This window comes from Cajanus cajan, chromosome 6 (assembly GCF_000230855.2).
Source record: "Cajanus cajan strain Asha chromosome 6, NIPB_CcT2T_4, whole genome shotgun sequence".
Taxonomy (NCBI): domain Eukaryota; kingdom Viridiplantae; phylum Streptophyta; class Magnoliopsida; order Fabales; family Fabaceae; genus Cajanus; species Cajanus cajan.
The window spans coordinates 34,814,822-34,832,908 of NC_138522.1; the positions used below are offsets into that span (position 1 = coordinate 34,814,822).

At 32.0% G+C, this 18,087-nt stretch overlaps 1 protein-coding gene across 1 annotated transcript; it reads left to right on the top strand.

The window, feature by feature from the left end:
• The first annotated feature begins 11,038 nt into the window (after window positions 1–11,038).
• Window positions 11,039–11,884, top strand: LOC145958656 (zinc finger BED domain-containing protein DAYSLEEPER-like). The gene is made up of 3 exons (XM_083076163.1): window positions 11,039–11,341; window positions 11,421–11,742; window positions 11,817–11,884. The coding sequence occupies exons 1-3, from the start codon at window positions 11,039–11,041 to the stop codon at window positions 11,882–11,884; spliced, it is 693 nt and encodes a 230-aa protein (XP_082932289.1).
• Window positions 11,885–18,087: the final 6,203 nt, after the last annotated feature.

An 18,087-nucleotide genomic window follows, 5' to 3' on the forward strand; every position in this document is an offset into this window, starting at 1 on the left:
TTCACAGCTGGAAATTTTTTAATGAGAATGCAAATTGCAGGATAATAAACACGGGGAAGAGTCGTAAATTGAATTGTATCATAAATAAATAAATAACATTCAATTCAAATAACAAGTCTTTTGTCTCAGTAAAACTTGACTTGTTTTATTACCGTTAAATTATGTTTTTCATATTTTTGTTTAATTATAAGATTCAATTTGATTTTACTATTTTTAAATAATTTAGTTTAATTTTTTTTACTTTTTAAAAATATTAAGTATTATCTTTGTATTCAGACAGAAAAATAACATTAAAATGAGATCTTGATTTATAAAATAACGTGATTGAAAAATATTTTATTAAAATATTCAGCTAAATTTTATAGAAAATTTAAATTAATTATTAATACAGTTGATGATATTTTACATATAGTTTTTTTTTTCTTCTGATCCTATATATTGACTTGGTTTTAAGAGGAAAGAAGGGAAGACTTTGCATTAAAATATTGTGGATTACGCAAGACGCTCTAATGCCATACCACACGTCACCCATATTCGTGATGTGGGTGGGTCCTTCCATCTTGTTCGAGTTAAGGAACCGTTTGAATTTATTTTTTCATTTACTCGGAATCGTCCTTGACTTTTTTATTTTTAAATAATAATATTATTAAAAAAGGAGATAGGGGTGATATTTTTTTGTTCTTCTACATAACATAGAAGTGAGCACGTTTATATTTTAAGATGGATTTAATTGTGTTTTATATTATTTCGAAAACAATTTTGTAAGGTGGCTTTTCAGAACTACTTTTAAAGGGGAAGAAGAAAAAGAAAAATACATTTTTTTATAACAGTTTTCTAAATGAGTTTTGAAAGTCAATATATACATATTTTTAATATATAATCAATCTTTATATGTAAAATACAATGACCTTTCAGAAAATTTTTTTTAAGATAACTTTTAAGAAATTTTTTACTTCATATAAAATTTAATTTTTATTTAGTTTAGTTATTTATAAATTAAGTTTTAATATTTTAGAATAAATAATTAATAAATAAAAATAATCTTGTGTTATAATATAAATTATTTATCATAAATCTAAAACATAATTTATATATTTAAAAATATCTATTTATTTAAAATTTAAATATAAATTATATATTTTGAATTCTTTATTATATATGATAAATATTTAATCTATGTATTGCATATGTTGATATTATAATTAAAATTTATAGTCCTTCACCTATGTAAATTATAATAATATTTGATAATATTTTTATGAATTATTCTTCATTGATTATGGTTTGTAGTTAAATGTATTAGGATTAAATTATATATTTTGTTGGTGTTTGATTGTATGAGTAACTTTCTTTTTATTAATGCTTTTAATATATAGAATGAAATCTGAAACCCATGAGCAAATTATTGATGCTGGGTTAAATGAACAACTTTCTCCTCTTATTGAAGATATTGATGATTCTAGGCCAACTAAGAGGCCTAAAACAACCACGTCTAATGTTTGGAATAATTTTACTAAACTTGGGGTAAAAAATGGTAAAGAAACACTACTAGAAAATTGTTCTTTTACATCGTCAATTTTACATCGGTTTAGGTAGAACCGATGTAAAAATTGGATGCGGTGGCATATTCGTAAATATGAGTTAAATGTAAAGCAAATTTACATCGGTTATGTATAAAATCGATGTAATTATTAAGCATTTTACATCATTTTTAATTGGTCCGATGTAAATTTAAATCCGCAGTGGCATTTTTGTAAATATTTAGAAGTAGATCTACACCGGTTTTCAAAATAACCAATGTAGTATAGAAGCTAGGGTTTAACACGTACAGTGTGCGTTGCAATGTGAAGTGCCTCGAAGCCATATGCTTCTTCCTAACACCCAGCCTCCACCATTCTCACAACGTCAACATCCTCCCTCTAGGATCTCTCCTCTCCACCAAGGCCATCTCGCTCTCGGTAGCCACGAAGACAAACACGGCGGACTTGCCAAGGGCCTTGCGAAGCGTGGTGGCGCCCTGGATGTCGACCCGGAGCACTGCGTCGCAGCCCTTGGCATGATTTGAATTCAAATTCAAATTTGAATTCAAATCTTGGCGCCAACAAATGGCGACCTCTCATGTGGCGCCAAGTGTCTCCCTAGTTTCGGATGCATATATGTCCCTCATTTCACCTATTGTACTCACTTTGAATATTGAATGAAATTTGAGAGCCTTTAGTGCCGAGTTTCTCTCCTCAAAGTCTCCAAGAGTTCACCTCAAAACCCTAGGAATTCCTCCTTATTCCTTCCCTTTGAAGTGAGCTCTCCCTTGATTCTTGAGCTTGGATGCTTCCATCCAAGGCTTGAGCCTTCATCCATCCGTGTTCCTTCTCCATCCAAGAACAATTCCATTCGGTGATATTTCCTTGAAGAAGATCCGTGCCTAGGAGGAGCTTAGGAGGAGTTCATTCTTCACCTCTCCTACTTCCTTCTATCAATTTTGGTATCAAGAGCAAGGTTCTTCAAGGAGATAAGTTTTCCTAAATTTTTGTGTGTCCGTGTTTGTGTCTATGTGTTCTTCTTGTTCTATTTGAGTTTCTATTTCAGATCTATGTTATTTTGATTCATTGTGTTCTATAGATCCATTAGTTGATTGTTTTTGAATTTCTTCCACAATCAACATGTTTAGGAACTATTTGCTTGTGCTATTTTGATTTTATTTTGAGTCTCTCCATTCCTTGTATGTGTCCGTGATTGGACCTCATGCATATGCATTAGATTTTGTTTTTGAATCTTTGTTTTGTCTTAGAAGTTCATGTTTAGTCCTTATATGTTGCAAATTCCTTGAATAGCATGTTTAACCTAGTTTTATTTTGATTTGTGTGTCTACATTTTGCTCTCGGTTTGCTCTCATTGTTGCCTACCTATATGTGCTTTTTCTTTTACCTTATTGTGTTCATAATTTGCTATTAGTTCTAGCAAATTTCTTTAGAGTTAGGTTTTCATTGTGTACTTAAGTTTTCAAATCACTTTCCATTGAAAAATCTTAAGAAAAATTTTGTTACCTAAAATTTCAAGTGTTTAACCTACTTCTAGTGCACTTTTCTTGTGGATTCAATTTTTTTAAAAAAAAGAGGTGTATAAAGGCTGGAAAATAGAGGAAATACAGAGGCTAAAGTGTTTCAAAAGATTTAAAAAAAAAGTGTACAAAGGAATCCAAATACAAAACCTAAAACTAGTGAACTAGTTTCATCATTTTCACTTGAATTTTTGGTTAACTTGTAGTCTCGGTTTCTATAGCTTGGAATCATAAAAAAATTTGAAACAAAAGGCAATTACCTTCTCTGGAATCTTAATTTGAATCTAGAAAAAGAAAGAATAAAAAAAATTATATAAAACAAATTAAAAGGAAAAATCCGAGAGGTGTACAAGCTGAAAAATCTACTTGATTCCTTGATATTGTTTTGACTACTATTTGTTCTATACTTATCCAATTGTTCTCAAATTTTTTTTTGTTTTGTTCATCTACTCTAGTACCTATCTAGGAACCTTCCTAACTGTGTGCTAGCTTTATTTGGAGTCTTAATTTTCAGTTTTACTTGTTGAACCTCTTTGAGTCTTGTCATATACACCTATTACTCTTCATTTTTGGTATAAGCTTTTCAAATTGTGCTTTGTTGCTTGTCTTGTTTTCTTTCCTTAAATTTTCTGTGCTGGAAGTGGCCTCAAATCCTTGCTCAAAGATCAAGCATTGCTCAACAAAGAGTAGGAAAAGTTTGGACACTAAGACTACAACATTTTGACCTAATTTAGTGACCTAGCTTTTCCTAAACTTCCTTCACTTGAGTGACCATTCCCTTTCACATTGTGAGGCAACCACATTAATCTCTTTGTTGTGTTTCTTTTGCAGGTCCAGGAGCATCATATTTGAAGGATTAGTGGCGGATTAAACACTTGAATAAGTGTTAGAAAAGTTCAACAACAAATCCGTCACTAATTGGTCTTCAAAACCGCCATTTATTGCTTTCTAGGCTAGTTTAAATTTTGCAATCTCTCTTGTATTTTTAAACCAATTTGTAAAGCTTGGAGGAAGTATTAAGAAGCTGGTCAGGTATATCTAACTCCTTTGGTAGCTACTCACGTGTAGTACTAGTGGAAGTGGCTTGGAAATTTCATATGTTTCAAGCTTCCACTTAGGATATCCGACTAGTTGCTTATTTTGTTTCCTTTAAGTTTCTTGTCCTTAATTGTTTTATTTTGTTGCCTTGAAACGTCTAGAATAGTGTAGTTTTATTTGCTCACGCTTAGTTTAGTGTCAAAACAAACAAATTGTGAAAAACATACAAAATTTTTGTGAAACGTTTTGGGAAATTGAAAGTACCACAAAGGTGTTTAGTGATTTCCACTTGAAAAGGCTTGGTTATTAAGTGGCTCTTTGTAGCTCACCTCCCTTGATAGTGCAACTTGTACACTTAGACTTCCAAGTGCTATTTTCATTCTTAGAAAATCCCAAAAACATTTTATAACTTTTTGCATAGCATATAAATTCTTATTGCTTAATCATGAGTCATCATTCTCAAAGTAGTAGTGACTTTGAATCTCCTAAAAGTTTTAAAAGAATTGTTAAGGAGGTTGAATCATTAAAACTTTGGAAGCATGAAGAGGTACTTCAAAAACAAAAGGAAAAGATTGAAAGAGAAGTACAACTTCTTGCTTTAGAAGAAGAGATACAAAAGATTAAGCAACAAGAAGCAAAACTTAAAAAAAAAATACATAAAAGCAAAAGTCAAAAAAGTTCTTCAAAAAGTTCCACTAAGAGTTCCAATGACTCTCAAAGCCAAGAATATGATGGTAGCTTGAATATGGATGCTTTCTACCAACCTAGACCTAGGAGAGTCATTAAGGAACCAAAAGTGAGGGAATCAAGGGTTGATCTCCCTTACTTTCATGGAAAAGAAAATGTGGACGCCTACTTGGATTGGGAGATGAAAGTGGAGCAAATCTTCACTTGTCATCAAGTAGGTGAGGAAAGAAGAGTTTCTTTAGCCACCCTAGCTTTCCAAGGACAAGCCATGTATTGGTGGACATCCTTGGAAAGAGAGAGAAGACTTCACAATGATCCTCCCATCACTTATTGGAATGAATTGAGGAGTGCTATGAGAAGAAGGCATATTCCTTCTTATTATAGTAGGGAGCTTATGGATAAGTTCCAAAGACTCCAACAAAAGAACATGAGTGTAGAGGAATATAGACAAAAAATGGAGTTGTATCTCATGAGGGCTGGGATAAGGGAAGAAGAAAGATTGACCATTGCTAGATTTCTAAGTGGTCTCAATTTTGACATAAGAGATAGGGTTGAGTTACTCCCTTATAGGGACCTTGATGATTTGGTCCAACTTTGTATAAGGGTGGAACAACAAAACTTGAGAAAAAACTCTTTTAAAGGCAAAACTCAATCTAGCTCCTATGTTAAGAAAGACTATAAGAGGGAGGGTCAATATGATTCCTCTAAGAAATTTGGTAAAGGTCTAGAAAAAGAAAAAGAAATTGAAAAAGAGAAAAATAAAAATATTTTCACTTCTAGTAGTAAGACTAGTGACATCAAATGCTTTAAATGTCTTGGGAGAGGCCACATAGCTTCTCAATGGCCAACTAAAAAGGTAATGATTATGAGAGGGCAAGATGTTTATAGTAGTGTTGATGAATCTAGTTCCACTACTTCAAGTGATAGTGAATCAAGTGAGGAAGACCATCCAATTGAAAGTGCATATCCTTGTGATGGTCAACTTCTAATGATTAGAAGGCTTCTAGGAAGCCAACCTCATGAGTCTCACCTTTCACAAAGAGAGAATATTTTCCACACAAGGTGTAAAATTCTTGATAATGCTTGTTCTCTCATTGTGGATAGTGGGTCTTGTTGCAATTGTTGTAGTACAATGTTGGTGGAGAAGCTTGGTCTTACTATTATTCCCCATCCGAAACCATATCAACTTCATTGGATTAATGAAGATGGGGATATCAATGTTGATAAACAAGTGAAAGTCAAGTTCTCTATTGGTAACTATGAAGATCAAGTGGTTTGTGACATAGTTCCAATGGAGGCTTGCCATATTTTGTTGGGAAGGCCATGGCAATTTGACAAGAAAACCATACACAATGGCCTTACCAATGAAATCACTTTCACTCATAAAGAGAAGAAATTTGTACTTGTCTCCTTCACAAGTGATAGATGATCAAGTACAAATGAAAAAGAAAAGAGAAGAGGAAAAAAAAACTTGATTAAAAAATAAAAAAAAAAGAAGAGAAAAAGCATAAAGCTTCAAAGAAGAAGGAAGAGAAATCTCTTTCAATAGAAGGAATTCAACAAGAAACTTTAAAACAAACCTTAATTGTTGAAAAGCCTTCTTACCTTCTTCTTTGTAGAGGGGTGCTTAAGTGTTATAATTTAAGTATTGAACTTAGTTCTTTACCTCCTAAAGTTTCTCAATTATTAAAAGAATTTGATGATATATTCCCTAATGAAGGTCCAAAGGGCCTTCCTCCTTTTAGGGGTATAAAACATCAAATTGATTTTGTGCCTGGGGCTAGTCTATCCAATAGACCAGCCTATAGGACAAATCCTCAAGAAACTAAGGAGATAGAGAACCAAGTCCAAGAGCTTTTGAATAAGGGGTGGGTACAAAAGAGTTTGAATCCTTGTGCTGTGCCTGTATTGTTAGTGCCCAAGAAAGATGAAAATGGAGAATGTGTTGTGATTGTAGGGCCATTAACAATATCACAATCAAGTACAGGCACCCAATCCCTAGACTTGATGATATGCTTGATGAATTACATGGTGCTTCTATATTTTCTAAAATTGATCTTAAGAGTGGTTATCACCAAATAAGAATCAAAAAGGGTGATGAGTGGAAAACTGCTTTTAAGACCAAATTTGGATTGTATGAGTGGCTAGTTATGCCTTTTGGTTTAACTAATGCACCAAGTACATTCATGAGGCTTATGAATCATGTCTTGAGAGAGTGTATAGGAAAATTTGTTGTTGTTTATTTTGATGACATCTTAATCTATAGTAGTTCTCAAGATGATCACTTAGGACATCTTAGAGAAGTTATGATGATCCTTAGGGAAAACCAATTATTTGCAAATCTTGAAAAATGTACTTTTTGTGTGGATCATGTGGTTTTCCTAGGGTTCATTGTAAGCAAAAATGGGGTTCATGTGGACCCCGAGAAAATCAAAGCCATTCAAGAGTGGCCCAAGCCTAAAAATGTTAGTGAAGTTAGGAGTTTTCATGGATTAGCAAGTTTTTATAAAAGATTTGTGCCTAACTTCTCTAGCATTGCTTCACCCTTGAATGAGCTTGTCAAAAAAGATATTTTATTTGAATGGACTTCAAAGCATGACCAAGCATTTCAATTTCTTAAGGATCAACTTACTAATGCACCCATACTAGCTCTACCAAATTTTGAAAAGACTTTTGAGCTAGAATGTGATGCATCAGGAGTTGGCATAGGAGCTGTGTTATTGCAAGGAGGACACTCCATTGCCTATTTTAGTGAAAAACTAAAAGGTGCTTCCCTCAATTATCCTACCTATGATAAGGAGTTGTATGCATTGGTTAGAGCCTTACAAACTTGGGAACACTATCTTGTGTCCAAAGAGTTTGTCATCCATAGTGACCATGAGTCACTTAAATATTTAAGAGGTCAAGGTAAGTTAAATAAGAGGCATGCCAAATGGCTAGAGTTCCTTGAACAATTTCTATATATTATTAAATTCAAGAAAGGAAAATCAAATGTTGTAGCTGATGCTTTATCTAGGAGGCATACTTTGCTTGTGTCTCTAGGTACTCAAATTCTTGGATTTGATAATATTAGGGAGTTGTATGAGGAAGATCTTGAGTTTGGTGATAATTATAAAAAATGCCAACAAAAAGCTTTTGATGGTTTCTATATGGCTGAGGGGTATTTGTACAAAGAAGGAAGGTTATGTATACCTCAAGGAACCATTAGGAAACTATTAATTAAAGAGAGTCATGAAGGTGGACTTATGGGGCACTTTGGTGTTGAGAAAACCCTTAGTTTGCTAAAAGAAAAATTTTATTGGCCCCATATGCGAAAGGATGTCCAAAGGCATTGTTTTAGATGTTTGGCTTGTTTACAAGCTAAGTCTAAAGTGATGCCTCATGGTACATATACACCTTTACCTGTTGCTTCTTCCCCTTGGGTAGATATTAGCATGGATTTTGTGCTAGGTTTACCTAGAACCCAAAGGGGAATGGATTCTATCTTTGTGGTAGTGGACCGTTTCAGTAAAATGGCTCATTTCATTCCATGCCACAAAGTAGATGATGCAAGCAACATTGCAAAACTCTTCTTTAGAGATGTGGTTAAACTCCATGGACTTCCTAGGACTATAGTTTCAGATAGAGATACTAAGTTCCTAATCCACTTTTGGCGTGTCTTATGGTCAAGACTTGGAACCAAACTCCTCTTTTCAACTACTTGTCATCCTCAAACAGATGGCCAAACTGAGGTAGTGAATAGATCTCTGTCTACTATGCTTAGGGCAGTCCTAAAGGGTAATCACAAATCTTGGGATGAGTTTTTGCCTCACATTGAATTTGCCTACAATAGGGTAGTTCACAAAACTACCAATATTTCTCCTTTTGAGGCAATGTATGGGTTTAATCCTTTAACTCCTTTAGACTTGATACCTCTTCCTAATGTTGAACACTTCATTCATAAGGAAGGGGCTTCAAGGGCTGATTTTGTTAAGAAACTTCATGAAAGGATTAAAACTCATATTCAAAATCAAAATGAGAAGTATGCCAAACAAGGAAGTAAAGGCAAGAAACCTATGATCTTCGAGGAAGGTGATTGGGTTTGGCTTCACTTAAGAAAAGAACGTTTTCCAAATCAAAGGAAGTCCAAACTCAGTCCTAGAGGAGATGGTCCCTTTCAGGTTTTACAGCGTATCAATGATAACGCTTATAGACTTGATTTACCCTCTGATTATGGAGTCAGCACTACTTTTAATGTTAGTGATCTTAAACCTTTTGTAGGTGCTAGTGATGATGAGGAGGAGTCTTTAGATTCGAGGACGAATCCTTCTCAAGAGGGAGGGAATGATGGAAGAGCATGGGCTAAAGACCCAACCACTAGAGCTATGGCCAGGAGATTACTTGAAGACTTGATTGCTTCAGAGCTTAGTGGGCCCAATGGGCTTGGTGGGCCCAGGGTGCTTCTCACATGGACCTTACTTGACTAAACACCAAGTTTTATTGCATTTTATTAGTATAGGAAATTACTTTGATTTTGGTCTTGTATTTTGACCATAGACTAGGTTTTATTTTCTTGGGCTTGTATTTGGGCTTCTTAGGCTTTGGGCTTTTGATACCCAATATTAGGCTCATTCTTCTTCTTGTAATTTTTCCTATTCATTGTATTTTCTTGACCATTGTATTTCGGTCATTAGATTAGGGTTTAAGGAGGATTAGTAGTTTAATGAGATTAGGGTAAATTAGGTTAAATTTAGGATGTATTTAAGTTGCATTTAGGTCACACTTTTGGCACCACCTTGGCTGCACAAGTGTGACACCGAAATGCAACCCTAAATTCATACTAAATTCACCCTAATTACATTAAGCACTCATGGGACCGATCATACACATGTGTGACAAGATTTGAATTCAAATTCAAATTTGAATTCAAATCTTGGCGCCAACATGGTGACCTCTCATGTGGCGCCAAGTGTCTCCCTAGTTTCGGATGCATATATGTCCCTCATTTCACCTATTGTACTCACTTTGAATATTGAATGAAATTTGAGAGCCTTTAGTGCCGAGTTTCTCTCCTCAAAGTCTCCAAGAGTTCACCTCAAAACCCTAGGAATTCCTCCTTATTCCTTCCCTTTGAAGTGAGCTCTCCCTTGATTCTTGAGCTTGGATGCTTCCATCCAAGGCTTGAGCCTTCATCCATCCGTGTTCCTTCTCCATCCAAGAACAATTCCATTTGGTGATATTTCCTTGAAGAAGATCCGTGCCTAGGAGGAGCTTAGGAGGAGTTCATTCTTCACCTCTCCTACTTCCTTCTATCAGCTATTATTGAACATGTGTTATCATTTAGTTTTGTTGAGTATAAGTGGATTAGGGAGTTACTTTTGTATTTATATCTTGGGTTAAGAATTCCTAGTAGGAATACAATTGTTTCTAACCTTTGGAGGATTCATGATGAAGAAAAAGTAAAGGTGAAAAATGCAATGCGTAAAGCTATTAGTAGGATTTGCTTAACATCTGATTGTTGGACATGCATAACTCAAGAAGGATACATTTGAGTAACTGCTAATTTTGTTGATTCTAATTGGAAACTGAATAGTAAGATTCTTGCCTTCTCTAAATTAGATCCTCTACATGGTGGTTATGAAATGGCAAAAAAATCTTTGAAATCTTGCTTGATCGGGGGATAGATAGGAAAGTGTTTTCCATAACTTTGGACAATGAAAGTGCCAATGACACAATGGTAAATTTCATGAAAGCACAATTTAATTTGCAAAATAGTTTGATTTGTAATGGCTCATATTTTCATGTGAGATGTAGTGCACATATATTGAATCTCATTATTCAACAGGGTTTAGGGGTGGCTAGTGGTGCTTTGAAAAAATTAGAGAGAGTATAAAATATGTAAGAGGCTCAGAAGTTAGAAAGATTGCTTTTAAAGAATGAGTGCTTCAAGCCAGGGGTATTGATACTAAGGTGGGTTTGAGAATGGATGTGCCCACTAGATGAAATTTCACTTATGTTATGCCTGATGGTGCAATTAAATACAAACGTGCATTTGGTTGTTTGGTTATTCGAGATATGAATTATGTTCATTGCCCATCAAATGATGAATGAAATAGGGCTTCAAGAATGTGCGAGTTCTTGAAGTTTTTTTTTGTCATGACAAATTTGATATCAAGCTCCACTTATCCAACATCTAATCAGTACTTTATGCAAGTTTGAAAAATTGAAAAATTGTTGCGTGAATTTTTTATGCGTGAAGATCTAGTGATTAAAGAGATGACTTCAAAAATGATGACTAAGTTTTCAAAGTATTGGCATGATTATTGTGAGATTCTTGCCATTGGTGTTATTCTTGACCCACGAATGAAGTTTAGAGCTATTCAGTTTGCTCATAGAAAAATTGAACCTTTTACTTTTGAAGAGAAAATTAATGCTTTAAGAAAGAAAATTTATGAATTGTTTGGAGAGTTTGAGAAAGTAAAATCAAATGAGTTAAATGCTTCAACTTCTAATGTGTCTCTTCTTCCACGACAACCAATTTCATATACAGATGATGAGCAGTTACTTGATACCTTTGATGTAAGTTAATAATTTTTTAAAGTACTTTATTTAATTATTATTATTAAATATTGAATTTATTTTCTTTGTATTGTCTTAGGAATATGTTGATTATTTGTGCCAAAATGCTACTGCTATTGGAAAATATGAATTGGATCTATATTTGGAGGAAGGAAATCTTGATCCAAAGTTTCATGAAAAGTTAGATGTGTTAGCTTATTGGAGGGATCATCATGATCGTTATCCAAACCTCTCTCGGATGGCTTGTGATGTGTTGAGTATTCCAATCACTACAGTTGCTAGTGAATTTGCTTTTAGCCTTGGATCTTGGGTGCTAACTAAGTATCGCTCTACCATTCTTTCTGAAAATGTAGAGTTACTCATTCTAACTCAAAATTGGTTGCATGATTTTGAAGAATTAGGTAATTTTTATAATGGGAAATTTCTTATTTATTTTCACAATAGCTCATCCTAACACTTTTTTCCCTATTTGTAGATGGGGATAAAGTGGATATGCAAAGAGAAGAAATTGTTTCTGACATTTCCGTGAAAGACTCTAATTAAGTTTATTTTCAAGACTTTTTTATGATAAAACATTAAAACTTTTTATTTTGGAATTTGGACTTTGATTATGGTTTGTAGTTAATTTTGTATGATAGGACATTGAAACTTTTTATTTTAGACTTTTATCATGGTTTGTATTTAATTTTGTATGATGAGTTATGACTTATGACTATTAATGATGCTAATTTTATGACTATTATGTAAATTTTAAATTTTAAATTTTGTTGGTAATTTTTTTATAAATTTTTTGGTGGGTTGGTGGGCTGACCTATATGACCCACCAACACGTGGTGGGCCAGGTCGAGCCAGAAAAATTCTGAGAAAATCAAAAGTAGGTCGGGTTGGATTGACCCGTTTTTAAAGTGGGTCAAGGTGGACTAACCCACATGGGTCGGACTGACCCATTTTGACAACTTTAGTTATAAGCAAACCAAGTCAAAAAACACATTTGATTTGGTCACACCAGTTTGCTTTGAGCGAGTGAGTTCTTGCTTAAGCCATTTTAATTCGCTCTAAGTGACTACCTCCGTGCTCTAAGCAAGCCAAGCCAACGACAACTCCTAAATGGTCTTGCTTACTTGCTCTAAGTGACCCCATGGGTGCTCTAAGTGAGCAAGTCCAGAAAACTTGCATGAATCCAAGATGAACACAACATCCCAATAACACTAAAATTCTCTCATCTTGTACCACAATACATGTGTGCAACTCAAGATCTTCCAACTATAACAACATGCAACTCATGAATTGAAGATAATGAGACATGCAACACAACACACCAATTAGATCACCGAAATCTCCTCTCCTACACCAAGAACACTAAGAACATGAACACAAGGGTTTTCACCTTTAAAATTTAACTTAAATGCTTATTAGAGCATGCATTGATTCAACAGAACAACATACATAATTTAGGAAATCAAACAATAAGCTTCCATTATCTCTTAGAGAACCAAATCAAGAAGAGGAGAAAAGAAGAATGGACTCTCGCATGACTTGAGGCTCAAAACCTTCAACTTTGGGAGCTTAACTCTTCGAGCAATCCACTTAATCAACTGTAGAAGGAGTAAAAGATGATTAAGGGCATGAGTGATTGAAAAGGGTTTTCAAGCTTCAGGGAATCTCTCTCTAACCTCTCTTTAGTTTTTCTTAAAACACGAACATATAAGATTCACATTTTAAGAAAAAAATTATACCCCTAACTTAAAGATATCTTAATCCAACCCTAGTTTCCTTAGGGGTCGACTTAAATCTTAGAGTCCATCGACTCTAAAGTTCTTGAACAATACTACTAATAAGTAATTAACAACTAAACAACAATAATCATATAATTAAATTAAAACATCTAAACTTCCAGTACTACAAAAAATCTTTAAAATACTCCAGTTGAATAAAAGACCCAAATTTAAAACAAAAATATGTTATGACTTGGGTTTGATTTTTCCTTTTGTCTTTATAATCTTTTCAATAGATTAAAAAAGAGACAAGGATAAACTGAATAAAATGTTATATTAATCTTAATTTTTTTATTAGAAATGTTGTGTGGACTATATGGACATTTGTTTCAAGTCAACTTCCTTTGTTCATGAGAATATGTCGGTGAAAATGTTGATTTTTTAGTCATACAATGATATGTTTTAGTATATTTTAATTTTTGAAAAGTTATATTCTTGTAAGTAGGAGAGTTTTATTCTTGTGGGGGAAGAGTGAGTATGTAATATTCTAATGAAAATTATTTTAAAATTTAAAATATTAAAATAAAAAATATTTTTTATACTCCCAAAAAATACAACATCATTCCTTAAAAAAAAAAAACGCAGCTAAGAAATGCATAGGAAAGGAAATCATGGGTAAATTTATTGTTTGTGAATTGTGCATAACCGTTGTAGCCGAAAAACACGATTAAGCAAAGAAGAAAGGAGGTGGAGCCGGAATTGGAAATGTGCCCTTGAATTTCGGGGCACAATATCCTCATAATGGGACCCCCAAACCCAGTCCACCTGCATCCAAATCCAAAGTCCATTTTAGAAGCGCAAGTGATGCCACATTTTCTTGCATAATTCTTGTGTCAGCAAACATACTCAATTATTTCGTTTTCATTCTTAAGCTTCTAAATACAAAAATAATATTTAAATTATTTTTTCCAATAATATCAATTCTTAAGCATCTAAGTATAATGTAAAAAAAATGTAAATAGAAAATCAATAATTAATTACTTTTTGATAAATGTATATAATAAAATTTAGGGTCCGTTTATTTATTTATTTTATTTTAAAAAATATTTTTAATAAAATTAACATTTTTAAAATTTTTAATGTATTTATCTATATTGTTTCTAATTTTTTTTAAAGTAACTTTTATCTAGTTTTTTTTTTTTACAACAGCCATTATCTATTTAATTTTTTTTTTTTTTGTATTTTTAAGCAACCAAACCCTTTATCTTAACTTAAAATTGACCGAATATTTGTTTTAACATAATTATTAGGAATTCTTCCACTAGATTAATCTATTTTAAGAATAAAGTAACTGTAACTTTATATCTAAATTGAAGATCGATTCCATGTCCAAATAGTTAAGAAACACAAGTGCTAATTACTTGTACTAGTAAATTTTGATACTAATATCAACATTAGTTAACACAAATTATAATGACTTGTGTTCTTTAATTAAATAGTCTAAGATTGTGTTAGATATGTAATAAATTATACTGGAAAGAAATACTCATCACCTTATCAACACTCACAATTTTTTATAGAAATTAATCATCATTTTTAACAATAAATATTTCATAACATGTTAAAAAAAAAATCTCATGTAAATAATAAGTTTAATGCACATCTTGTAACCTATGGATACTTAGATATCCATACATAAACTCATTACCCATACTTAAGATAAGTAAAAAGTGTTATTTAATATATATCCTAATTATAAAGATGGAGTTATTAGATAACTGACTCGTAGCATAATGTGACATAACTACAAAGACAAAAATATTAGATGGCAACATCGAGGTATTAGAAATTTTAATTGTGAAATAAGCTTACTAAAGTAGGATTTATGTCTTGCGATTATAAAATTGTAGAATAATAAGTATTACATTAAATAAATACAAATACAAGACAAGGTGGGTAGTAAGTACTTATCGGATAGTCCCGTTATAAATATTTTTTTCAAACGCATATTAAATTAAAATTTAATCACCATGCTTATAGGTATAGTTAATTAATGTGCATATGAAAAGTTTTTTTTTTTAATGAATATATTTCGGTGACAATCATAATTAATCTATATTCTTAATTACCAAACAATTTTTTTTAACATATTCTTTGTTATTAATTAAAATTCATTAAAAACTACAGTGTTAAACATTCATAGACTCATCAAATATATTCAAATAAATAATTTTTGATAAATTTTAAAAATGTGTTAAAATATATTAAAAAAGTGTCGCTACTATTTATGAACAATGACACCATGAATCCCATATTATTGGGGATGAGAACACTATTTTTCTGTGGTCTTTCCTTGTAAGAAATATAAAGTAGGCGTTGGATAATGAAATTGGTTGGTTTATTTGGGCTTTCAAGTGCTTGCCACTTTAATGTCAAAAGCAAAATGATTATAGCCAGAGTTTGGATAATGCAGCTGAGCCACCTTTTGTTTTAACCTTTTTTATTTTTATTATTTTTTTAATCTCACCTACTTCAAGAGGCTGCGTTTTTTTCCACAATTTGGTCATTTTAGAATCTCATTAAAATTTATTTACTTTAATGGTAATGAGCTTAAACAATTTAACTATTGAGTTTAAGTATAGTAAATGAGAAGAAAAAAATTTATCCCCATGAACAAATATATACAACTGAACCACTAAAGTCAATTGAATCTATCAAAATTAGTATAATGGTGAGAAGTTAAGAAACATGAACACATTTCTAAATTCGAATCTTGTGGTTATTGTAATTTTTTTAGATAAAAAAATTACACAACTAAAATGGTCGACCAATTATAAACAATAGACAACTTGGAGTTACATTGTGTCTTTTGTTGTTATATGTGTTTTCTTTGTTGCTCTTTCTTCTCCACGAAGTCAAGTAACTAATACAAGTATGTGATCTCCTTCATCTACAAAAAATGAATAAATAAAAAAACAATGAAAAACTAAATCACACAAATTCTGAAATTGGTAGTCAAAATAGTTTTAAAAACCGGACCGGTCATCGAACCGGTTAAGGTACTGAGTCAGTGAGTACCGATAGATCACTAGTTGAATCGCATGACTCAATTTTTATTTATTTATATTAAAAAATATTCATATGAAATATATTTTATATTTATAAATTTTAATAAATTCATATCTTATTTTAAATTTTAATTTTTCTATCTTATTTAAAATTATTTTTATTTTTATTTTGTAAAAAAATACATAAAAAAATACATGTTAAATTATATATTAATACAAATTAAAAATATAAATAATATGTACATATATAATATGCTTGCAATTGATATCATAAAATAATATATGTAATATCTACGTAGATATTATATTATTAAATATATAATTTAAAATTAATAATATATTAAGTTATTTAAGTTGTATATATTACAAATAAATACATTAGAACAAGTAGTCATTGTTATATTTAACAAGACTCTTTGCTCTTCCATTAAGAGATTCAATTTTCATTATTATTTTTGTGATTTATGGGTTCTTAAAATTTTTTAAAAAAAAATAAGAAAAAAAAGTGGTTGAACCGGTTTGACTCACCAGTTCACTAGTTGAACCGGAAAATTGACCAGTTCAATCCGATTTGAAACGAGTTGACAGCATAACCGATCTAACTTAAAATTTAGACCAGCTAAACTACCAATTCTCGATCTAACCGGTCCGACCAACCGGTTTGCCCCGGGTTTTAAATCACTTAGTCAAATAATACCAGTGTTTTTGTACAAGATGGGTGTGGGGGTTGTTTTTGCTTGCTAAAGAGGGTTCTCTCCGTATTGCTGCTGGAACACTTTTTCTTATTCCAAGAACATATAAGCCATTGGATCAAAACGTAACAAGGAAAGAAGTACAATGATAAAATAGAAAAAAGGAAATTAATTACAATGTAAGTTTCTTAAGCTGTCATTTAATTATTATTTTAAAAAATTATATTAGAGACAGTCCTATGTATTCGTGTAGAACATAATCATTATGAGTGACAAGTCTTCCTTTAAATATTTAATATAACGAACTACTTTCATGGACATCTACGTAAATGTTGAACTGCTTGTGCTATCCTTTTAAAAATAGCACTATTTTGCAAGTTCTTAATTCTACTTTACACGTAACCAAATAAAAAAGTTAAAAGAATATTAAAAAGGTATGAACTAGCAGGTAGAGTGGTACATCATTTATTCCTTTTCTTTTTCTTACTCCTCAATCAGGCCTATTAGAAAGTACGCCCAATTCTTGGGCCAATATGGCCCAGCCTTATTGGATTACGAAGTTAATCTCTGGACTGATGATATATACATCTTCTATCTTTTATAAATATACCTTTAATTTTTTTTTATAAATAAAATTTCTAAAATATCTTTTTAACTAAATTCTTATTTTAAGTTTTATTTTTAAATTTATTTTTTATTCACCTCCTTCTTTTATCATTTTTTTAATATATAAGTTAAATTTGCCATATTTCTGAAAAATAAAATTGAAAATATTAATTTTAGTATTCCGAAAAGTACTTTTTGGAATAGTAAAATTATTGTTTCGGAAAACATTTTTTGGAAGTGTATTTTTTTTTTATAATTCTGGAAAAAACTTTTCGGAACAGTAACTTTTTTTTTTTTGGTGCACTGGAAAATTAAAAGAAACTACAAACGAAGGAAGGAACGTCCTCTAGCATCATCACGTAGAGCTTCACATAACGAATGAGGAGGAGAGCCAAAGACAACAAAAGGCCTATCAAGAGACCCCCCCATCTTTGCCAAGATATCTGCACAAGCATTCCCCTGACGCAAAATATGAGAAAGTGCTACCCTCCAATCACGCCTTAGCAATTCACGTATCTGCTGAATAACCACCCCAAAGTTGTGAAATTTGGGAACATGTGCCATAGACACCAGCCTAAAGGCTTCCAAAGAATCTGTTTCACATTGCACCTCTCTAAAACCAGCATCCCACGCAAGCAACAATCCATGTTTCAATCCCAATAACT

Coding starts and splice junctions, on each gene's coding strand:
- LOC145958656 (XM_083076163.1), top strand. CDS start 11,039: ATGACTTCAAAAATGATGACTAAGTTTTCAAAGTATTGGCATGATTAT. Junction 11,342..11,420: donor AGTTACTTGATACCTTTGAT/GTAAGTTAATAA, acceptor GTATTGTCTTAG/GAATATGTTGATTATTTGTG. Junction 11,743..11,816: donor GCATGATTTTGAAGAATTAG/GTAATTTTTATA, acceptor CCCTATTTGTAG/ATGGGGATAAAGTGGATATG.